This window comes from Typha latifolia, chromosome 5 (genome assembly GCF_019914945.1).
Source record: "Typha latifolia isolate L0001 chromosome 5, TyphaL0001v2, whole genome shotgun sequence".
Lineage (NCBI taxonomy): Eukaryota > Viridiplantae > Streptophyta > Magnoliopsida > Poales > Typhaceae > Typha > Typha latifolia.
Genome location: NC_133090.1, coordinates 1,507,514 through 1,532,665, shown reverse-complemented (window position 1 = coordinate 1,532,665; position 25,152 = coordinate 1,507,514). Strand labels below are relative to the sequence as shown.

At 37.5% G+C, this 25,152-nt stretch overlaps 4 protein-coding genes across 5 annotated transcripts; 1 reads left to right on the top strand and 3 right to left on the bottom strand.

Annotated features, from left to right (window-relative positions):
- Positions 1-4,641: 4,641 nt before the first annotated feature.
- LOC140788335 (pentatricopeptide repeat-containing protein At5g08510) lies at positions 4,642-6,635 on the top strand. The gene is made up of 2 exons (XM_073137548.1): positions 4,642-5,641; positions 5,779-6,635. The coding sequence occupies exons 1-2, from the start codon at positions 4,709-4,711 to the stop codon at positions 6,373-6,375; spliced, it is 1,530 nt and encodes a 509-aa protein (XP_072993649.1). The 5' UTR covers positions 4,642-4,708; the 3' UTR covers positions 6,376-6,635.
- Positions 6,636-7,713: 1,078 nt separating this feature from the next.
- LOC140788337 (RNA-binding protein 1) lies at positions 7,714-11,321 on the bottom strand. The gene is made up of 7 exons (XM_073137550.1): positions 11,084-11,321; positions 10,136-10,257; positions 9,841-10,057; positions 9,672-9,733; positions 9,514-9,595; positions 8,133-8,258; positions 7,714-8,017 (listed from the first exon to the last, which is right to left on the bottom strand). Exons 1-6 carry the CDS (start codon positions 11,187-11,189, stop codon positions 8,155-8,157), a joined length of 693 nt encoding a protein of 230 aa, XP_072993651.1. The 5' UTR covers positions 11,190-11,321; the 3' UTR covers positions 7,714-8,017; positions 8,133-8,154.
- A 1,414-nt stretch (positions 11,322-12,735) lies between these two features.
- Positions 12,736-16,476, bottom strand: LOC140788333 (uncharacterized). 2 transcript variants are annotated; one of them, XM_073137547.1, is made up of 4 exons: positions 14,746-16,476; positions 13,693-14,172; positions 13,156-13,226; positions 12,736-12,869 (listed from the first exon to the last, which is right to left on the bottom strand). In XM_073137547.1, the coding sequence occupies exon 1, from the start codon at positions 16,446-16,448 to the stop codon at positions 14,814-14,816; it is 1,635 nt and encodes a 544-aa protein (XP_072993648.1). In that variant the 5' UTR covers positions 16,449-16,476; the 3' UTR covers positions 12,736-12,869; positions 13,156-13,226; positions 13,693-14,172; positions 14,746-14,813. The 2 variants fall into 2 exon arrangements, with proteins under 2 accessions (XP_072993648.1, XP_072993647.1); XM_073137546.1 differs by lacking the exons at positions 12,736-12,869; positions 13,156-13,226 and having other exon boundaries at positions 13,556-14,172.
- Positions 16,477-17,455: 979 nt separating this feature from the next.
- Positions 17,456-22,922, bottom strand: LOC140788336 (uncharacterized). The gene is made up of 5 exons (XM_073137549.1): positions 22,558-22,922; positions 22,185-22,485; positions 20,647-20,805; positions 18,583-18,878; positions 17,456-18,079 (listed from the first exon to the last, which is right to left on the bottom strand). The coding sequence occupies exons 1-5, from the start codon at positions 22,750-22,752 to the stop codon at positions 17,855-17,857; spliced, it is 1,176 nt and encodes a 391-aa protein (XP_072993650.1). The 5' UTR covers positions 22,753-22,922; the 3' UTR covers positions 17,456-17,854.
- Between the last annotated feature and the right edge of the window lie 2,230 nt (positions 22,923-25,152).

Genomic DNA, 25,152 nt, shown 5'->3' with positions numbered 1-25,152 from the left:
ATACAGTAGACCACTGATTAATCTGGCAGGACCTACACAGGCCACAACAAACCATCAATGTACAACTAAACAACTAATACAAGAGTACACTATGATTCGACATGTATCATACAGATCATTGTCTAATACAAAAGAGTACAAATATCAAATATTAGTACAACTAAATTTCTATATAAACTATCATATATACTGTATCGTATCTATAGCTTACCTCATCTTTGCTCTAAAATATCTCATCAGAGTATCTCAAGGTGAAATCACGTACCATAATATCTATGAAGGTTAAAAAGAAAGAAATAAAGAGAGTCATGAGCAAAAGGCTCAGTGAATAGACATTATCCCGAATCAGTGATGCCAAATAAAGAGTAAATCATGTACTGAATAATATGAATCAGAAAGCAGCATAATGCAATGTATGAACATGTATATATATATATATATATATATATCATTAATGACATATATATGAATAAAATCAATTCTCATGAATGAGCATATTATATCCTCAACTAAAAATATATCACATGATGAAATTACCATATAACATTATCGAATATAACAACATATCATGTATAACAATTATGATCCAATAATACTAGTCACATCAATGATGATGCATGATGCATGTCAACCACTAGATAATCGTATATGTCAAAGCCAAATATAATCCGTATATCTCTCACTATCACAATCATCCGTCTCAACTCTGAATATCATCTACCATACTGGACTACAGTACCCGACCCCAAACTCGATACACATCATGTCACAAGCTCAGAGCATACCCTATCATACGCTAAGAATATCTCTGTAGATAAATTATACCCTGTCATACGCTAAGGGTATCTCTGTAGATAAATCATACCCTACCATACGCTAAGAGTATCTTTATAGATAAATCATACCCTACCATACACTAATGGTATCTTAGAAGAAAATAATCATACCCTGTCATATGCTAAGGGTATATCAATGATAGTTGTACCCTATCATATGCTAAGAGTACAACAATCAGCCATCACCATACTCTGTCATACGCTAAGAGTATGTCCAGTACCAGTCCGGACCAAATAACGTTCTAGCCATCACATCATATCACATCACATCACATACACATGTACTTTTATGATTTCCTATACATGATAAATCATATGCATATATCCAGTACGACAACAAATCATGCAACTCAGGAATTTATGTAGTAAAGAAGCCAAGAGAAAAATAATGCAATGCCGACTCTAACCGTGTATCTAACACATGTATACTTTTGTTATTCTATCACATGCATACTCATGATAGAGATCATCCCGATATAGAATCATAACAGTATAATCATCTCTATATATCACCAATGTGCTCATATCTTAGATCAGCGTAATCAAATGTATAATAAAATATGCTGGACTGAAATCATCTCTAGATAAAATTATATAATAATGCTGGAGGCCAAAACATGCATGTACATAAGATATAATATATCCTAATTTGAGAAAGACGTATAGGAGATAAGACTACTCATACTTGATCAGAAGGCGCAAACCACGTATCCCTCACATCCGCCAATCAACCGAGTGACACTCATCGCTAGCAAGGTCCACGATGTTTCAAATAAGGGGTTCGGGATCTGAAATATTTAAGTAGTATGATGTTAGTCGTTTATCTAATTAGAATTAATTCAATTAAAATATAAAGGTTTATTAGGTTTAGAATCACTTTTCTTTATTTTTTATTACATAACTAGGGCTATAATATAGATACGATTCAAATACTATAATTATATTATTATTATAAAATATTAGTTATAATATAAGGAGAAAAGGCATGTTTTTTTTTATATTAGAGTATTTCTAAATATATAATTATAAAATAAAATAAAAGGCTAAATAACTATAAGTTTAGACAAGGTCTAATTATAATTAATTTTATAATTCATACACTATCTTGATTAATTAGGGACAATGCAGTTTTTACTCGATAAAATAATAAATTAATAACTAAATAAGCTTAGTATTTTATTTGTTGCAGAATAATCATAAAATTAATAGAAATATCTATTAATCTAGTAGATATATAAATAAATAAATAAATAAATATAAGTATTACCTATATTTATACCTAATTAATCATTAATTATAAAAATTATCATTAATAAAATTATATTGAATGATATATAATATTATTAAAATAGTTAATGTCTAAATAATCTACTTGCACTAATTAAGAAGAAAAATACCTAAATAAATAACATTAATTAATTAATTAATTAATTAATTAATTAATTAATTAAATTATGCCATTAGTGCTGGGCTCGGCCTAGCATTGTCTGCTATAGTGCTAGGCCTATGCAGAAAGAAGGAGAAGGAGCTGAGGAAGGAGGAGAAAAAGAAAGAAAGAAGAAGAAGATGAGGAGAAGAGAGAGAAAGTGAGGGATGAGGTTGCAGACCCGGGCTGGCGGGGACCTCTCGCCAACGACTCGGCTCCGACGAGCCCGAGCTCGGGCGAGAGAGAGAGAGAGAGAGAAGAAGAGCTTCTCACTGACGGTGGCGGCGGGCCGATGTCGGCAACGAGGAGTGCGAAAGAGAGTGGAGAGAGAATGGAGTGAGAGAGAGACCGAGAGAGATAGATAGATAGAGAGAGATTTAAATAGAGAGAGAGAGGAGGCGATGGAGGGGGTTGCGGCGGCGCCCGGGCTCGCCGCGACTGCGGGCGCGTGGCGCCCCCACCACGCAAGCTGCATGAGCAGCTTTGCATGGGCATGAGGCCGGCCATGTCGTGCCCAAAATTAAATAAATTTTTTTTCTAGGTTTGGGTTGTTACAAGAGAGAGAGAGAGAGAGAGAGAGAGAGAGAGAGGATCTTCCTATTACATCCACACAGATATTTGATTCTCAAAAAAAGTTAGCCCAAAATAGGACAAGGCATGACAGATCCTAGTGTCGATGGAGATGAAAGCTAGGCGAGGTGAGGCGAGTCGAGAATGAGGCACGACATGGCGATGGAGATAACAAGGTGAGAGGAGTCCAATCGTGGCGACACAAAGGCCAATGAGGGGATTGAGTGAGTACGGTGGCACTCGGCCCATGCAGCGACGATAGACAACGGTGACACAAATGAGGGAAAAGATATGATATGGATAGTGTAGGAGAGAAAGAGGGACCAAAGAGAAAGAAAAAAGAAGAGAGGAAGAGAGAGGGGGAGGAGAGAAAAAAAAACCCCTCTCCCATAAAAGAAGACGAGTCGCCATGGAGAAAACCAACAGAGGCGACGAGAGGGAAAAGGGCCAAACCCTAGCATAGCGCTTTGCTCGAGCCAACTGCCCAAAGCTTAAAAGGCTTTTACACAAAAGAGTTGACCTGTAGGATTTACATCCTAGAACACCTGCTAGTCCAGTCCTGATATTTGCTAGCTTATGAGGTATAATGTCAAATAACTTGTCAAGATAATGGAAAAAAAAAACTGTCAAGATAAATATTTACATTAGTATATTAATTTAGTCTTCTATGCAACAGAGGAATTGTATTTTTTTGCCACAACTCCAATAGAACATGTGCATATCCATCACCAAGAATATTGATATTGATAGGACTTACAACCATACATAAATGTGCCAAATATTATTCTATTCCTGTCCATCTATCATGGTTAGCTTGCTCAAATGGAACACTAGAAAAAAGAATACTAATAGTACCTGCCTCTCTAATCCAAGTAAGTAGCTTAATTATAAATTTGTAATTTATGGAACTCGAGTTAGCTTATTGACAAAGATTGATGCAAGTGGAGCTTAGAAAAATAGCAAGATAATCTGATTGGTTATTTAGTGTGTAAGCTCTTGGAAATCACCCCTAAATTGACCTAATGAAAGCCACTTATATGTTTAAAAGTAATAAAGTTGTCTAATGGGAGTAATCATCCTCTATGATGGACCCATAAAAGTAGCATTAATTTTCTTTTCTTTTCTCTTAGTTATCCCTACTTTTATCTTTTTGCCTATATAAATAAATTTTGTGTAGATTTTAACTTTTAATTATTAAAAAAATAACCTGAAGGCGGGTATGCATATAACTAGAAAATTACAGTTTGCAAGCATAAAATCTATGTGGAGGTCTACCAAAAGATAAGGTGGTATATTTAATTGGCCATATCATGTCAATAATTTAGCAACAGCATAGGGACAAGTAGGAATGATTGGATGGTTAACACTTGGGATTCCAATCAGAATGGCCTTCTCTCACCATCTTGACTGACGTGGCTATCCATCTAAATTTGTTATTACACGTCATCAACCTCTCTCTCATCCTCTCTTGAGAATGATGGGTCTCAATCTAAGAAGAAAATTATGTTACAAACTCTTTGCATGAGTGGATTTTTGGGCAAATTTTGATGTGGGAGTTGTCTCTATAGCCTAGACTTTTGGACATATTATAACTTAGTTATCTAATCTATAGTCTATACATTAGAAAGAGCTAAGTCTTTTTTAATATTAAATTAAACTCGCTTAAAAATCTCTAGTTTATATATATATATATATATATTAAATATATATTTTAGCAGAAATTATTTTACCTTATGAATTATTTTTTTTAAGCCGCTAAATAATACAGGAAGTTTAAAAAAATAAAAATAATTATCAAATGTAAGTATGTAACTCATCACGTATAAATAATGCACCCGAAAAGTGGACCCAAATACAAACCAAATGAGACTTGGTTATGAACCAGGTGAAGCAAATCCATGCCTACACACTTCGCCACGCCATTAACCAACTCCAACCCCTCCTCCTCCAACTCCTCTCCCTCCCAAACCCCAACCTCTCCTACGCCTCCGCCCTCCTCCTCTCCCACCCTTCTCCTCCTTCCACTCCCCTCTTCAACCGCCTCCTCCACTCCTACTCTATCCATGGCGCCTTCTCCCAATGCCTCCTCCTCTTCGCCCGCATGCGGCTCCTCCTCCCCCCCAACCCCTTCTCCTTCACCCTCCTCTTCGCCGCCTGCGCCCGCTTCTCCCAACCCAGACATGGGAGAGCCATTCATGCGCTCTTCGTCAAGTCCTTCTTCCCCTCTGACCCATTTGTCTCAACTTCTCTCCTTGACATGTACTGCAAAAATGGCCTACTTGATGTTGCCCGACAACTGTTCGACGAAATGCTACACAGGGATTTATCGGCGTGGAACTCCTTGTTGAATGGGTATGCCAGATGCGGTGAATTGGGTTGTGCCAAGGAGTTGTTCGACTCGATGCCGACGAGAAATGTGGTCTCTTGGACCTCGATGGTTTCTGGGTACGCCCAGAACTGGCGGTACGAGGAGGCCATCGAAGTGTTCTTGAGGATGTGGGAAGAGGGAGAGGTGAGGCCGAATGAGGTGACGCTCGCTAGTGTTCTGCCCGCTTGTGCGAACCTCGGGGCGATGGGTTTGGGAGAGAGGATTGAGAGGTATGCGAGGGAGAATAAATTGGCTGGGAATGTGTTCGTGGGCAACGCTTTGGTGGAGATGTACGCCAAGTGTGGTGATGTTGAGAGGGCGAGGCGGGTGTTTGATGAGATGGGCGGGAGGAGGAACCTCTGTTCTTGGAATTCTATGGTTATGGGGTTTGCGGTGCATGGGAGATGGAGGGAGGCTCTTGAGCTTTTCCATGAGATGAGGGTAAGCTCCTTTTGCTTATGCTTCTTGATAGCTATCCAAATATTTGACATGCAAAGTTATGATGGTATCAGAAGAGGTCCTGAATTCGAGCTCCTCTATCACTATATTTAACAAGGTTCTCATTGAATTCTATGTAGGTGATGGGGATCACTCCTGATGACATTACATTTGTTGGTGTTCTTTTGGCTTGCACTCATGGTGGATTAGTTGATCAAGGGAAGCACTTGTTTGACTCCATGGGGATAAACTACTCTCTTGATCCGAAAATGGAACACTACGGTTGCATGGTTGATCTACTCGGTCGCGCCGGTCTTCTAAAGGAAGCTTACACTCTCATAACAAGTATGCCAATGGAACCAGATTCAGTAATATGGGGAGCCTTACTTGGAGCTTGCAGTTTCCATGGTGAAGTACAATTGGCAGAAATGGCAGCAAACTATCTCTTCAAGCTTGAACCATGGAACACTGGAAACCAAGTGATACTCTCGAACATCTATGCGGCGTCCGGGAAGTGGAACAGTGTCGCCAAAGTATGGAAGACACTGAAAGAGAAGCAACACAAGAAGTCAGCAGGCTATAGCTTGATCGAGTTAGGTGGCAGGATTCACAAGTTTCTTGTTGAGGACAAGTCTCATCCCAGATATGAAGATATATATGAAGTCCTGGATACGATTACAATGAGCATGAAGCTTCTTGGTTATGTTCCTAGCTTGGATCGAAAGATGCAGAGTTGATCAACTCTTCTTCCCGGTTATTGGCATAAAAGTAGTATTCACTGGAGAGAGTTTCCTCGGTTTTGTTCTGAGAATTGTCTACCAGATATAATTGAAGAAAGGGCAATCTTTTTAGTTAAGCACTCATGTCCTAGACCCCGTGCCCGGGAGATTGTAAATTTGGAGGTATGGCAGATTGCAGATAAAAGATATTCTTCAAATTAGTGAATTAGTTCCTTTTCTTTTGAGAGAGATAGGAACTTAATAATATCTCAATTAAATCTCTGTCGCTACAATTTGAACCTGAAAATTGTTGTGAATTATTTCATATCGTTGGGTGTGATTAGTAACTCCCCAGTCCCCACAGCGGTAGATGAATCTGACAGCATTGGCATGCTATTCAAGGATACATGAAGTCCTCTGATCCATCGCTTTCTTAATGTTGGAGGAATGAGATCGATGGCTTCTAACATCAGGAACAATTTGTAATGCACTTGCACATGTAAATAATTTATACTGCTATATGCTAACAGGTAACAGTGTGACTTAACAAGAAGCACATTGTAAATAACTGCCTTTCAGAACAGCGAATAGTGAATAGCAACCTCAGCCATACTGGTTGATATTCCTAAACTAATCCACCAAACAAAAGATGCATTGACATCACCACCTAAAGATATACAAATAAACGACATTTGCAGTTTGTTGCAATGATTTGAACAGAACTCAATCATGAGAAAGGCACTATACGGGCTTCTTGCACCATAGGAGATAAGCTCAGGACATTCCGAACACTTCCCATTGCTAGATGGAATGGCCAAGAGATCAATTCACCATATGACACAAAAATTAACATATTACATAGAATAAGCACAACAAAAGGCTATAAAAATGTTAAATATCGGAAGCAGGTTGGGCTGTAATAAATCTGATTAATCTTAAAAGCTAGCATGTTTATCTATTCAACATTGCATCTATGTAATGCTATCTGTTTGATATCATTCTGTATGGAATAAAAATTAGCATACCCAAACTTTCCATATCAATGCACCTGCAGTAATCTTCTTCATGCCCATGCTGTGTTTCCATCCAATCGACAGAGAACCAGCCAGCTAGTCAGCTAAATCATAGTGGTTATGAACTTTGATATGCTAAAGAATTAGTTCAAAGGTTACTCCCAAGTAAAAAAGCATCAAACTACCATAGAGATTAATGAATTATTATTGAGAAATATTGGCTCCACTCTGCATAAAAAAAATTACTTGCCCCCAAGTGTTAACTAGACTGGTGTGACATTTCTGTTAGTGTGCACATTACCAACCTGCTGAAAATATATAAATAGCGAGAAAGACCAACAAAGAACCACAGAAGTACGATAGTGTAATACTAAATTACCACTAGTACACTAAAGTCGGACATAACTCAACTGTGTTTAAACATGACGAACCAAAGCCAGAATTTTAATAACATAGTTTGAAAACCCCTGCATGACTAGCATACGTAGTAGGAGATTCTGTCGATATGTAACAGATAAGGCACACTGAAACAACCTCAAGTTTAAATGTCAGATACAGCTATTTATGAGAGAAATCTAGCATCAGGAAATCTGAAATTGATTATCGATAACGCCCTTGCTCACATTGGCCTCGTGACATGACCGAGCCTACAAGAAAACGACCAGCGGATAATGATTTCAGTTTAATTTAGCACCGTGATGTAATGCTCCTATTTTCAGAAGACTTTACGGCCATATAAATTGGGTAGATTTCGCAAATCACCTGGAAAAAGAAAATTCACAACTTATCGTCTACCACGAGGCCCACCAGATGACCTCGGACCAGGAAAGCGAGCGAATTGCAGCCTCAAATTGGCTGATTCACGATCATGTTCATCGAACTTATAACCTGCAAAACGAATCGTGACTATTTACGCTTTGTACGTCGCTACGCCTCAGACGAGCATTAACGTATCTGTAGTAGACGAATAATGAAACATCGCGCATTATAACAGTCGGCTCATGTGGCATAACGATAGGAAAAGAAAAGGATGAGACAATGAGGTAATGATACGTGTCTACTACTTCGAGCTTCTGTTAAATATGTTAACCACGGGCTGACTTGCATTACATAGTTCACTCTCTTGACCTGAATGACCTTTTGCAGCAACCATTACACTACTATTCCATGGATGATTCTGTTTTATGAATAATATCAGGTTAGGAGTACAAGGCAGCAAGCCCTATAAAGGCCAATGCATAAAGCCTAGGAGAATAGGAGAATATCAAAGTTTTTTTTCCCAAATACATAACATAAAAGTAGTGCCAAAAGTTAAATATGTTACTGTGGGAATATATTTGGTTAAACAGAAAATTGCAAAATATCTAAATACTGTTAGACATAACTACTTATGTGTCCCAATTGAGAATCTTTGGTTGCCTAACCCCACATATTCTTCAGGATATAATAGAGACGGCCGTAACTCAAAAAAGAAGAAAGAGAACATTCCTATTTCAGAGGAATCTACGCCCTTGACTGGCATCGTAATATAGCAATATGCAACGGCTTGTGCACAACTTGTAAAAGTGCCAAAAGAGGGTACCACATCACTTATGCAGCCTTGAAAAGTTGGTACAACACAAGAATGATGAGCTAGTCAAGTCACCAACAACAATACCGCAATAACATCACTGGTTAATGATTGCTTTATCTTAATGAAAGATCCTATATCAAACAACACAAGCAAGTAAAAGATAGAAGATAAACTTGATATGCCGCCTACTATCAATTCCACATAAGCAAGGAAAGTAACAGATGGAATACAAACTTGATACCACCCGCAGCGTCCAATTAATATAGACTGAAGACAAGGCCTAGATTTCAGAATATAAAAAATGATCATAAACTATAAGGTTGGTAAGCAGAATTTTAATAGCATGAGAAGTTGGGAAAAAAGCATTCAATAAAGAATGCATGTATTCACATACAATATGACAATGTTTTAACATGAAAAAGGATAAGTAACCAGATGCTATAAAACCAACACAAGCACTACAGTGCAATTGCAATAGCCAAAACCAAAAACCACAAAACATAAATGCAATTAAATGTGCTTTTAACAAAATCAGAGTGGTTGCTAAGACTAATTGACATATAGTATCACCTTGCAAAGCATCCAGAGCAACTGCAGCTTGTGCAGGAGTAGAGAAATCAACGAAGCATAGGACAAGTGGGTCTCCTCCAGGCTGTTGGAATAAATGGTGAAGCTAACAAATAGTAATCAAGATAGAAGCTGTCACATTAACACAACCATTTACTTACATGTCTGGATTCCTTGTTGACAAGTCGAACTTCACGGAAACCTACAAAAGGACGAAAAATATCTGCCCAAAGATGTCAAGGAACAAAAGCTAAAAAGGATGTGTTTTCAATCTATGCTAATAAATACAAGTTTGTTGTAATAAACGTAGAGGTAGCAATAAAAGGATACGAGAAACTTCTCGCCGTGTACAGTTTGCAGGGAGGCCTTCCACGAACAAGGTATTTGATGCATCTGGAGGAAGAGGAGGCTCTGGCCTTCCACCACCATATCCGGCAGTCCTGCTATCCATGCCACCAACACCCATCATACGCCGATCGTCAACTGGATGAGAGGTCATTCCTCCAGCCACAGGCCTAATAGATTCACCAGCACCAAAGGAAGACATCTACAAATAGATTTCCACATTAAAGCTAGCTTTTAATGCAACAAAAAAATATTGGAATAAAGAACTTTTGACCAGTACCCCATTTCGTAAGTAACGATCATAGGAGGCTCCAATGGCTTCAGTATCTCTGACTGCACGATACGCTGTCCTTTCTTCATCACGAGGATAGTACCCAGGAATCTCAGGACCACCAGGTATATCTTCGAAATTGAATAGTTTCAGTAAAAAGGAATATTTACATTCACATCTTAACATGACTTAAGGTAGACGCAACAATAAAGAATGCAGAGTATCGACATACCAATATTTCTTAAGGAAAGTAAAAGAAAATCTTCTTGGCCACTTGACAAGACACAAACTACAAAATTAACTGAATCTAGCAGAACAGATTGGAGTATTTTTATTATGTTATTAAGCTAAACTTCCTCAAATGCATAGTCTCCAAAAAGAATAGAATTTTATGACAAAATTTACTCATTTTTTATATCAGTGCTGATCTAAACAACAATAGTATAATATAAGGAAACATGACTAGCATATAGATACTCCTGGTACAGTATTTGAATAGAAAAGTGGCAAATTTTGAAGACAAAGATAAATCGTGCTAATATTGTGGAGGAAATGAACTTTCAATTCATCTTTAATTATGGATGTATTTACCTGAACGCAGTTTTTTGCAATAGCTAATTTATCACCAAGAGGACAAAAGAAGCATTTCCAAAAAAAAACAAAACAAAACAAAAGTCACATATATAAATTCCCTATAAACTCCTCCAATAAAATTCATCAAAATCCTCACGCTATTGAAAATTCCGATCAGCACATGAACCACCGCTAATTTCCATACTCAAAACCTACTATTATTCTAAGATTCATCGAAAAAGGCTAGAAAACTATACCGAGGGATTGCCCTAATAATCGTTCCTACATTAGATCTAGTACAGATTCTACATCCATCGCCAATAAAACTCGAAAAACACAACAAATCTCAGACGAGAAGTAGCGCTTAAACTCGTAAAGACGAACCGGCGTAATCGGGCCGAGGGCGCTTGAGAGGAGCGGAAGGAGGACCCATGGCCGCCGCCACCGCCTGCTGCCGAGCTTCGCCGTACCTCCAGTACCCGTCAGCCATCTCTCCTCTCGATCTCGAGGAATTAACAGAAGGTACGAAACCTAGGGTTAGGGTTTCGCTTTTCCTTGATGCGAGATGAGTGGCTGATGCCGAAAGGCGAAAGCGGAAGATATCGCAGAACGAACAAGAAGAGCCCCGTATATCGTAGGAGAATCCCGGCTTTATGCACGTGCTAACCCGATAACCCGATCACTTTCGGATTCTAGAACTCATGCCCGTTAAATATAAATACAAATAATATTTTTGTGAACTATTAACTTTTTCTATTCCAATTAATTCTAATTCCTTTAACAACAAACTCCGAATTGAGAATAAGATCATAGAAGATATCCAACAACGTAGCATAATACGCCAAGATTTAGAACACCTCTGTCCTCTGTGGAGGAGGCTCACAAGTTACAGCAAGAAAATAGACTCTGCTAATAAACAAGTCATCTACTTGCTTAAGGCTTGATAAGATATCTAACTTATTTCGATGGTTTCTTGAGCCATGCTTCAGCATCCTACGTAGAAAATTTTGATTTAGGCGATATGTTTTAGTAATTCAATTTTTGATCTGTTAATTGGAGGCCCAAAACTATTGAAATGGTGGCGTGAACGTTGTTTTTAGAAGAAAGCTTTGTGGACCTCCAAAATCTCTACTGCTAATTTTCTCAAACAAATTTCAGACCAAAGTCTACCAATTGGTGAAATTATAGTTGAATTGTAATTGTAGTTTGATCAAATTCACGAAGAAATCCGATAATTTGAGGTTGGATTTGGAATGAAATCCATTTGTTACATGGGTAAACTTTTTCAAATCTCAAAATTAACCATTAATCTGATGCATCCTTGGTAAAGCTCACGGGTAATTAAAAAAACATAATGAAATGAATTCCAACCTTCGTTCCAAACAACAAGATTGGATGATTCAATTTCATTTGTTATCCAAACAAGAGAAATTCATTTCCAACTGAAATCTATTGAATTCTATCTAGAATTGATTCCAAACAGAGGCTTAGTATATAGAATGAAATTTAGAGCAGCAGCATTGGTAACTCTATCACCACTTCCAAGCAAGGGAATTCATTTTCAACTGAAATAGATTGAATTCCATCCAGATTTGATTCCAAACAGAGGATTAGCAAATAGAATGAAATTAAAAGCAACGTTCGTGTATGAAAGCTATAGCCACTTCTTGACTCAAAAGTTTATACTATTAGGCCTTGTTTGGTTTGAGACAAAGCTCCTAACTTGATTAGCTAGTCTTATTTTTTAATCTTAATTTTTTTAAGAGTAAACTTGATTAGATATGAAGAAGATAAAAAAATTGTTTGATTACTGAACTAGTTTAGAAGTCCCTAAACCAATTCAGGAGGTTCCTAAACTCAAAATAAACAAGACGTTAGATAACGACTTTACCTATATATATCAGGCTATCATCACTAGAGAAATGTCTAGCATTAGAAAATTTAGAATGAAGATTACACGAGTGATATTGGTTCAAGCTCACATTGCTTCCTCAGGTTCTTCTTGCCAGAGATGAGCCGTGCCGATACCACATCATGTCCTCTACCACCTCATCATCCTCCGAATCTAGTTCTGAACATTTGATTATTTGAATGGCCTAAGCATCTATATGGAGGTGCATTTATAGTGTTGCAGATGAAGATATTACTAGAGTCGTCCAATGTAAATTCACTGCCAGGATAGTAAACATATTAAGAGAGGGCCAATCATCTACCATGAATTGTCTGATAAGAATGGTTAAAAGTTCAGACACAGCTTAACCAATGCTGTTTTAGATTTTTTTTTCTAAGTGACTTGTCTCTGTATATGAGGATTTCCACCAATAAAACAAGAAATAAATAACTAAAGTAGAAATAGATGGACTGTAGTGCAAATGAAACAGTAATCCTTGAACGATTCAGCAAATAATGTATACAAAAACGAACTATGCATAGAAAAACATTCAGATTGATAATACCTTCTTCTCTACTGAAATGCTTAAGAAAACTCAAGGAGAAGACTCCGACCTTCCAGCAATAAAGAATTTAGCTGTATAAAAATTTAATATGATTAGTTAACACATTCAAATCATTCATATATTCAAATCAATCATAAAAAATTAGCAGACAGGACTCAAGATTTTAGGGGATTGCATTTGATGCTCTGTTAGTCGTCCAGTGATCAATCCACAAATTCATGTATTACAAATCCACAATGTATTAAAATAAAATTGCACTTTACTCTCAGGCCTTGACTGTAGGTTGCAAAAGGGAGTTCAGAGGTTGTGATACTGAAAAGAATCTTAAATTGTATCTACTCTTACACTAAAATCTGACTGCAACTACAGCAAAACTAGTATTGATATAAGATGAAAAACATGGACCAGAATTGATCAGCACCTGATTTTCCAAACCATAGTTCAATAAACTCATTTCTACTAAGAAAATTTGTAAAGAGACCATTTCAATTCTAATGAATGTCCACAGTTGGGCAATGTACTTGGTAAGAAACAAACCTCAACATATAAAACCCTAAACCACAAGTAAGTTGATACCAACACTGCTCGATACACCATAATGAGTCTGAAGAATTGAACCTGTAGACATTCTTCCTCTGTACCTGATGTTTGAAGTTCCAAATCGATAGAAAAAGTAGTTGATATATAACCTATTAACCCATCGATCAGCATGTATATCCAAATTTATTCAACCATGTTCTCCCTGCAACCTTCCCCACCTTCGCAAAATCATCAATCTCACACATTTCCCCAATGCATGAGTTGCACATCAGCAGTCTAGGAATGATCTCCCAGTAAATCATAAATAGCTTCAGGCCCTCTCAGACATTCCCAAGTATGTGAAGCCCGTCGATGATAATGCAGAAATTGTAGTTAGTAGGTATGACCTTCGTTGAATCTTGCTCCAAGAACAGCATGGACCTTCCACCTTCCTACCTTTTTGGTTTGATTAACAAAATTGATGGTGCCATCCACCACCTAAATATAAAGCATAGAATGAAGCCACCAAGATGAACATGTTAAACATTTTATGGGATCTATAGAAGACATTCACAAGAACTGGAAAGTACAGATACACGGGATGACAAGTGAACTTGAAATCGACAAAAGAAATACACTATTTATCTATAAAATGTAGAACCATCAAAAGAAGTGGCATTGGCGATTATAATTAATAAGTACAAATCTTCTGCATCTGGTGCAAAACTGCACCAAGTCAAAGGATCACAGTTTCTTCTCTACTGCAGACTATGGCAAGTATCTACAATTCCAAAGTACACACAAAGGATACTGTGAATCAGTTAACCCATGATTTTACATAAAAATAAAACAACCAACAAAATCACAAATATGTACTCAAAAAGTTACTATCTGCATGTATTTTGGTACACAAATTTGAACCGTTACTAATGACATCAAAAGTATAGAGGATCTTGCCCCTGCCTCCTTTCTAAAAACAAAGCAGAACATTATTTACAGAGAGTAACCCAATTGAACACAATGTAAATGCAAAATTGCTTGGCTCTACAGCCTTTAGCCAATGAGTAATACCTTTAAGGGCCTTGAGCAATCCTCCTCATGTATAAGGAGCTCTGGATCCAAATAAATATATATCTTTACTATGTTTGTAGCATTGCATCAAGATGCTCCTCCGAAACCTGACTGTCAGTGAGTACTTTCCTGACAAAGATTTCCCAACAATCCCGATCCAAGAAATTTGGTCTACCTGAAGCGACACTATGAAGGATTTTACTAATCTCCACTTCATCTCCAGATCCATAAAGCCCATCAACTAACATCCCATATGTGAACTTATTTGGCATGCACCCATTCTCCAACATTTCCTCCAAGATACGAACTCCTTCCTTTGCCTTCCCCACTTTACAGAAACCCTTGATCAGCACATTATATGAAAAGACATTTGGTTTGCATTTCCTCTCCACCATATCGTCCCACAATCTCCCTGCCTCTTGCAACTCTCCGTTCTCACACATTCCCGAGATGAGCGTGTTATACGTTAGAAGACTAGGAATAAAGCCCCTCTCAAACTCATCAAACAGTTTCCTTGCCTCCCGAACCTTCCCCTTCTTACATAGCCAATATATCAGGGTGCTCGAGATGGAGTTATCAGGCGTGACATTTTTCTTCAGAAGCCTCCTCCAAACCTCGCAAGCATCCTCCGCATTACCGTCCTCGCACAATGCGTCGATCACCTTACAACAAAGGGATGAGCTTGGCACATAATTCGTGTCCAACATGTCGTGCAGCAAATTCAGTGCTTCCCCGGACTTCCTCTCCCTACAGCATGCCTCAATCACAACCGCATAGGTGATGTCGTTCGGCTGGACACCGGCATCCTCCATGTTATCCATAACCTTTACTGCGTCCTCGAGCCTCCCTTGGCGGCAGTACCCGTCGACAAGAACAGTGTAGGTGGTCGCGTCCGGGGTCCACCCACGGCTAATTATCTGGTCGAAGAGCTCTCGCGCACCAGAGAAGTCACCGCGAGCGCAGTAGCAAGAAAGCACGGTGGTGTAGGACACGACGTTAGGGACAATGCCCCACCCGGGCATTTCGTCTAGCACCTTAAGTGCGGCACCGAGGTCACCGAGCTTGCACAACGCCTTGAGGAGAATGTTGCAGGTGCAGACGTTAGGAATTATATTGAAACGAGAGCGGCAGCTGCGGAAGAGCAGGGCGACGAGGCGAAGGCGATTATTTTGCACCATGGCGTTGAGGAGCGCATTGAAAGAGCGGACGGAGGCGCGGACGCCAAAGGAGGGAAGGGAGAGGAAGGCGCGGAGGGAGATGGCGGGGCGGGAGGCGATGCCGTAGGCGCGGATGAGGGAGATGAAGGCGTCCTCACCGCAGGGGATTCCGGCGCGGCGGAGGGAGGATAGGACTGGAGGGAGGAGGGCGAAAGCGCGGAAGAAGAGGAGGCGGTCGATGAGGGTTTGGTAGACGATGTAGGTGGGGGAGAAGCCGGGGACGAAGTGGGCAGCATGGTGGAAGACGCGGAGGGCGAGGGAGGGGTCCGGCTGGCGGCGGATGAGGAAGGCGAGGCGGCGAGGGGAGAGAGGGGATGGGGGCCAGGGTTGGACGGGAGGGGTGACGGTGTAGGAGGCGAGGAGGTCAGAGCGGGAGCGGAGGGAGGAAAGGTGGGATAGGTCGACGATGGGGGAGGAGAGGTGGGAGAGATCGACGACGGTGGAGAAAAGGCGGTGGCGGGGGAGGAAAAGGACGAGGGAGAGCATTCTTTGTGTTTGGTGGCCGTGGTGGATTGATAGTAGCGAAGAAAAGAGAAAACGAAGTGAAATGAAGCTATGGTTAATTACACTTTAACCACTCCACTAATCCAGTTTCAACCCCCCACCCCAAATTAATTGCACTTAACCCCCTTTATCGTTTTTCACGAAACCTTAAGGCCCATAAAAGATTTTATTTCAGAGTCGCTACTTTTTTTCTTAGTTAAGAGATTTATGTAGATATATTTTCAGTTCTTCAATTCTACATAGATAATAATATATATATATATATATATATATATATATATATATATATATATTTAAAATTGTGATAGTTTAAAGATGGTACTCTAATTTATTTTCTCTTCCCCTCTCTTATTATAAGTGGATTTTAAAAAGAATTATAGAAGATTGATTTAGAATTTGATACTTATAAAAGCTGCGAGACCCATTAAGATATAAAGGGAAAACAAGAGTATTGTTATCCATCAATTGAGTTAGTCAAAATTTTAATACTTTTTGTATCAAAATTTTTAATAAAATATTAATACAGAGCTCAATGATATATTTAAATAGTTTAGAAAGTGTATATGTTAATTTTTATTTTCTTGATAGATGAAACCATTCAGATCGATAGATGTGGAAGTCAAGATGCAATTAATCTATGAATTATATATATATATTATTGATACTAGCCTGTGGACAGTAGAGTTATCAAAGAAGAGTTACCAAACACAAGCTCTCTCTGATACACAAATTAGACAGATCGAATCATATCAGTATAACGTTTTTGATAGTTTTATACATTGTATTTTGTCATCGTTAGTTTACATATCCAGTTGAAATTAAAAGAAAAAAAGATAGAAACTACAAACATCATAAATCATAAAAAAAAAAAAAAAAAAAAAGGAAAAGTATAAAAAAATTGATAGTATGTGGAATTTTGTCTTTGCTGTTACATTTAGACAGAAAATATAATTGATTGCACGTAACTCAACAATCGAAGGGATTAAAGATAGTAGGAAAGAGAAAGGATTATTAATTTCCAACAAGATAAAACAGGTACAGTTCATACAAAATACAGATGATGGTTTCCTTGCCATACTGTATTAAATATTAATACACAATATGGTTCTTTTGATGCGCAAGAGAAGATACTCCCTTTTCCTTCAGATCTTTCTGCTCCATTCACGCCAATCAAATAGAACTTGAGAACATTTCTGTACCAGAACCGGGGAAATTAAGAAAAAGGAAGCTGGAATGAAGATTGAAAGCAGCGGATTCAAGTCAAAAATTGTATCAATGAGTTGAATCCTGCGAGTGGGAGCATAAACCAAAAAATAACTCACGACTGCATCCATCCACCTTTGTATTTGTCACAAGGTAAATAATTAACTGGAAAATTATCTTGATAATTAAGGGGAAGAAGGTTCTTGGGCTTCCGAATGGCTGTTCTGAACAATTCGAGACATGAGCTTAGATAACTCAAAGATGGCGCTATGGACCTGCTCATCATCAGCATCAGGCCGGGCCCAGACAGGTGACTGCAGCCCTGATATAGATCCGGTTGCAGTTTTTTTACCCTTTCTAGAGGTAGATAGTGCTTCCTCCAGGTCGGATTGTCTCAAAGCTCTTGGTCTCTGCAACAGAAACAGCAAGTTTCAGGAATGATAAACATACAACTGCAAGTGGTTGTATGGCACAAGTCATAAGCCTCATGCTTCTGGATTAATTGATACTGCAAGTGATAAACTGGTTAAAATTTTGGAAAAGAACAAACATCATAATGCCCAACATGAACTTACAAATTAGTTGGTTATTCTATGAAAGATATATTTCAAATTAAGTCTAACACAATTCAATATTTTTCCAAAAAATCAAGCAATAACAAGAACAAGGACAGATCACTGCTCTTATATAAAGCTTGACATAATTCTATAAATATTTTCTCATCAAGTGAGTCACGCATAAAGCAAAGTAAGCCATAATTATAATTTCCTCAACCATTCATATGCATATAAAGTGTAGTTAGAATAACTGTTAAGAAAAGAAAATTATAGGTACTATAATCACACTTCATGATACAATAGATGCCAAAGCAATTGGACTTCAGAGGAAAAAGCATATTCATAAGTATACTTACATCGGTCCTCTTCCCATTCTTTTCATCGTTTAGTAACTCCCTAACAGGGAAGAAGGCTGCTTGCTTGCACAATTCTAGAATGTCTGAACCAGTGAAACCCTCACACAAACTGGCTATATAATCATAATTAATGTCATCTGATACTCTTTCTCCTTTCAAAACAACCTTCAGTATCTTGGCTCTTTCACTTCGATCAGGAACCCCAATTTCAAAAGTCTGGGTAAAGCGTCTAAGTATTGCTTCATCCAACTCTGAAGGCCTGTTTGTAGCAGCAAGAACCATCACACGTGCATTCCCTACAATAACAGATGTTAATTAACATGGGAATTTTGCATCTCCTGACCATAACACAGAATATATAGAGGGTATACCACAAATAAATGATGGTTATGCTTTCTTTCTGCTATGACATAACATAAAGTCCATGAAAAAGCCAATCTCATTTTGACCAGATAAATTAACCTATTTTCTTGGCCTATGTAGTGCGGAGTGACAATTTGCTCCCCCTCCTATTTCCTCCATCGTGCACTGTCTAAAGCAATTTTGGCCTAGTGGAGGTAAGGAACCATTTCAAAATGTTTAGCTTTGTCTTGTCCTGAACATGTAGCACTACTGACATGAAATTATCCTATCTTTTCTAATGGATGATTCATCCATCTTAAAATCAATTTTTGAATAGCAATCATTTCCTAAGCACATTGTTTCCTCAGTACAAATTCAAAAATCAAAATGTCTTGTTGCTCCGACTACATTTTTTTGTTGCTCCGACTACATTTTTTTATGTTAGCTTAGAATGTATTTGTTTATTTAAATGAAAACTTATTTCTATCATCCCACAGCCGTTATAAATACAACATAAACATCACATCCTGCTTAATTATCAACCACAACCATCACCTTTCGATACTCTAATCACAATAAACTATTTTGCACAACTTTGGTAAATTCGTGTTCTAACATTCAACTTAGTGCTCATACCATAAAATATTAAGATTATCTTCGTATTTTCAAAGCATATATTCTCTGAATGAGTATATCCACAGCATGATTATTCATATGTTGAATGCCTTGAAGCAATCAACGTATACATTTTCGTAGGGTGTACTGGCTTTAATTTGCACATCATCAAATTGCATCTTATCAGCAAGAATGTAAACACTTGAATTCTACTGTTCCACTCGAGAGGAAAAAGTATCATCAGAACATCTAATTATTAGGCTTTAAAGAAATACCTTCGCATGGTCTTTCCCATGATTAGATATGCAAGGGCACTTAAATTCATTCCTCTTCTAGAAGTTGATCACAACTTCCAATATTAATTATGCTCATGCATAAATTTATATAAGACAACTTCAATGACCTTTTGTTCCATGCCTTCCAAGTAACTCCAAGTTAAAGTTAAAAAGTAAGCAACTTCTAATATTAGTCAAAGGTAATAAATCTTTGCTTACCACAAAAAAAGAAAATGTACTTTTAGAGATACACCCATAAGTACAGGCACAATAGACATACATATAGAAGTAACTAGGGTCCTGAAGCTATCTATTGAAGTCATGAGTTCACAAATTAAACAACAGAATTTAATCTACTACAAGCTATGGGATATTTACACATGAGAGATCACGAGTTTCAGAAACCTTGCATGAGCTTATTTGCCTGGGATAGTTTGAGCATAACAACATGGTCCTAAAAACATGCAACTTATAATTTACAGGCCATGATTTGATTTACATAACAACATGGTCCTAAAAATGACGCAAAAAGAGAGTAAATTTCCTAATACAAGCATCATTAAGATTGCCATAAAGATTTAATGATATCATGGCTCAGTTGATAAATAGCAATATACCAGTATGCCTAACAACTTGGATTCCAGATATTCAACTTAAGGCTGCAAAAGGACTACGGAATATGTGGATCATAAAAATGATTGCAGTTTCCAAAAATCAAACTCCCAATAAGCAGCATGATCCTAATTGTAGTACGAAACAAAACCAGATTTTACTCATTCAAAATCAAGTTTAAAAAAATGTTAACATGCAAGAGAATGTTCCAAGTACTCACGATCTGTAGTGAAACCATCCCACAAGGACATAAATTCTGTTTTCATGTTAGTCATGGCTTCATGATCTGTAGTACGCCGCTGTCCCAAGAAACTATCGACCTCATCAATGAAAATAATAGCAGGCTGAAGTTTGTGAGACAGGCTAAATACAGCAGACACTGTCACAGACCAGAAGAGTAATTTCAATAGTGTTTCAACAAGTTAGAAAGGCTTTAAAGCAAAAATGGAAAAGAAGATAATGATAGCTTCAACAAACTGGCAGTAATATTACCTAAGTTAATTTATAAAAAAAGCACCCTATATTTTGCTTTAATTATGATTTACAGCTTACCCTACCATATGAGTATTTTATCATTCGACTCTTATATTTTGCTTTTATCGCCCAAAAACACCCTACCGTTAATTTATTTAACAGACAATTACCATATATATGAGTTAAATTAATTATATAAGCAGAATGAAAGTACTACTCTTGCATTCAAGAGTATCCCCTCTGGAAATTTCTCTAGATATGGGAATTGTCTTGACAGAGAAGAAAACTAGCAACTTATAATTCAGGTACTTATCTTCATCTTAAAGGTATAGTAAAGAAAAGCAATTAAGAAACAAATGAAGAGAAATCCCAAATCACAGAAAATTAATACATCATTTCCAACAATGGTTGCCTAAGATGAAAAAAGATGCAGCCAAATGAGAATGCTAATTAACCTAGGATATGCTAGTATTAACTCTTAACCTAGGATAGGTTAGTTCCCCTAATGATAGCAGTTCCTAACAAAACAAATTGACCTCCAACCAAATAACTAAATTGATTAGATACTAGCTGATCATGCAGGTCAAGCATCAGTAAACTCCTAATGTTCAATCTGCGTGATACCTGCTTTTACCATATTATTTCCTTTTCTCTACTCAGGAATGATGAAAAGTGATTAAAATGGTGTTGACAGTAAGTTTGGTATCAGAACGTTCTGCAGCAGAAGTGTACCAATTCCAAATTGTCAACTCCCATATTTATAAATTATAATAATATTTCTACTGACATAACTTATAATCTCTGAGCAATATAGCCACCTTTGCCGCATTTACAATATGATTACTGATATAATACTATTAGACAATGAATCATCTGCTCACTAAGAGATGCACCGACAAACAACCACCAGAACAGTTTGTATGCTTGGCACATAATTCTCAATAAGGCTGAAATTCCATAAACCCAGCCTAAATCTGTATCAGGAATGTGGCATATATACTGCCTGTGCATCTACCAAAGTCAATCATCTGAAGTGTGGTGGCAAACCAACAATACTCTCATGGCTGATATTCAATAAAAGAATCTCGAGTCTACACTAGGATCTATTACTTTCTCCTTCTCTCTCATAATCTTGCAGTGCAAACAATGCATAACAATCAACCACGGAAGCCAAAACCATGGCAACAACAAAAGAAGCACCAATGAAACATAAGCATCAATCCTTTTACCAGCAAGAATTAGATCTACTAAGTGCTTAAAAATTACAAAACAAATTAGACTCACCAAGTTTCTGAGCATCACCAAACCATTTGCTCATCAAATTTGATATCCTAACATTGATAAAAACAGCTCCAGACTCCTTAGCAATGGCCTTTGCCAGCATCGTCTTTCCAGTTCCCGGTGGCCCATACAAAAGCACACCTTTTTGAGGACTAAGAAGCTTCCCATGCGCGAATAACTCAGGACGACGCAGAGGAAGGATAACCAATTCGATAAGAGCTTGCTTTACATTCTCTAAACCACCGATAGATTCGAACTCCACATCGATGTGGTCAGGATTGATCACATCGCAAGCAATGACATCCTGCGAAACTTTCGGATAAATCATCCGATTCATTTACGAGGAATTCTATCGAAGTATTTGACGCGGGGGTACCTCGTAAGGGGTGGTATTGACGAGGGGGCGGCCGAGGCGCTTGGCTATCTCCTTCTTCTGCTCAAGGGCCTTCTTGGAGGCGGCTCGGTTGGGGTCGAGTTGGCGGAGACCGGCGAAGAGGACGAGGCAGCTCAGCGCGGCGCTCGCCGCGTACAGCACCAGCTCTTGTACGAATCGGGATTCCGAGGGCCTCATCTCTCTCTCTCTCTCTCTCTCTCTCTCTCTCTCTCTCTCTCTCTCTCTCTCTCTCTCTCTCTCACTCTCCACCAAATCTGAAGACAGTTTTGCTTGGCCGACAGGAAAGACTACATGGACGGATCGGAGCACCGCCTAGGGTTCGAAATTTCACTCTACTCGGGCCCGGTAATTTTAATTTGGGTCTTTTTTGGCGGCATTTAACATTTTAGTTTTTTAAAATAATAAAATTAGATCTTTATAATCTCTATACTTTATATACAACTCTTATATAAATTATATACATTTAATTATAAAAAAATAAATATATTCAGTTTCAAAAGCCCAATCTTATTATTACTAAAATCGAAAGACGTTTTTTTTACACTTTTTTATTATTAATTTAAATAAGTTATCTTGTAATATAATTTTTGTAGTAAATTTACATGTATACCCTTCTAAAAAATCTTTTATTTACGAATATACCTTTATAAAGTGATATTTATAAATATACCCTCAAACACTTAATTTTTTTGTAAATATCCTTAAAATTCCTTATTTTTTTAATGAAAATCCATTAAAGTTAACTAACAAATAAATTTGGATCTACTATTATTATGTTTTGAAGAGTATATACACCAAAATTTATAAAAATATACAATCAATCAAGGAGCTTTCGAGGGGTATTTATGAATAAAAACTCAATGCAATATTAGTTTCAATTGTCAACTGTAGAGAATCTGGAATACAAAAATATAACAAAATATCAGTTAGAATATATAATTAAAAAAAAAATATCCAAACTTGCATGTTGAAGGGTAAGTGTTCATCACGTCATAATAATGGGATATTGACCTTGCTATATAATTCATATTTCCTAATCCTTTATTTGGAAATTGTAACAAGAGTGGATGATTAGTGATGTTTGGTTAACGTTTAATGAAGAGTTTGCATGCAGTATTTATGTCTACGGGACATTGCAATTTAATTGCATCCGATCTTTTGTGTTAGAATAATAGATTCTAATATAAAATATATACGTAAATTATATACACTCTATTATAATAATATATATATATATATGAATCATATAAATAATAAAAACTCGGTAAGTTTTAACTTTTTTGGATTTGACCTGATCTTAGGTTTGGATTCGATGCACCAACTTGTCCGGGTTAGTTGGGTGTGCCATCCTTATGGGCACATCTAAAATATTAAGTGTGATCTGGGTTAATAGATACGCATGATCAGTGCTCAGATATGCATTAAATGATGTGCTCAAATCTTTACATGCATGAGTCGTTCAACATTGAATCACGATTTAAAGTCAATGTCTTTAGTTCAACATTGAATCACGATTTAAAGTCAATATCTTTAGCTCGTAATTAGATTTATCGAACTCAAACTAATACAAGTCAAAATCGGAGACTAAGTCAAAATATTAGCTCATGTTCAATTTAAAATGAATTTAGGCTGGCTCTTATTGTATTAGATTCATCGTTATTCTTATAAAAAGTCTGTAGATAAGGTAATTCATTAACGACTGAGGATTATAATAAAAGTGCTTAATATATAAAGAGTATGAGAGATAGAGTAACGAATCTTTGACACAAATCTCACACTCGGCCTATAATAGACCATCACAATTCAATTTAGAGAATCAAGCTCGGCGGTATAGCACAGAATAAAATGAAGAATAACCCAAGAGATTCCCATAAACAAGATTCAACTTTATTAGCTTAATAACTATAGGTTTCATTAGTCTAGCAAGCCCAAGAAGCGGTCGTAAGAATTGACAAAGGCAAGAGAATCAAAGATCACACTTACTTGAACATAAATTAAAAGAAAAAGGACCAACAACACTATAATACTATTGTAGAGCAAAACAATATTATACAACTAAGGACTACTAAAAATCATAATATTTGTCTCAAACAAACATAAACTCATAACTTATTACTATGAACAGGTCGAGGAGCCTCTCCCCACTTAGAGGGCCTCATCTACCCGACATAGTAGTGAGGCTTGTCAAGTATAGGGCACCAAGAGCAAGGGAGAATCTACAATGATGGAGCTACTACACCACGAGTGGAGAATTGGCGGAAGAGTGGGTACCAAGCTTGGAATCGACAAGGGATGAGAGGAGAAGAAGATCAGCGGTGGCGACGAAGAGTGGCAATAGGGCGTGGCAGCGAAAAAAAGGTTCTAGGTAGTCCCAAGCCTAACGAGGGAGACAATAATTAGTAGGGACGTAATGGGCTTGAATCCAAGAAAAAGGTGATGGCTAGGCTTATTTACAACCTTGCTCGATTGGCTTATCTAGAGCTAATAGACTTAGGATCCAACTGTTAAATTCTAATCTAATTGCTTAAGTATTTATTAACTAGCCGTCATTTTTAATAGTATATTGTCGGTGTTCAC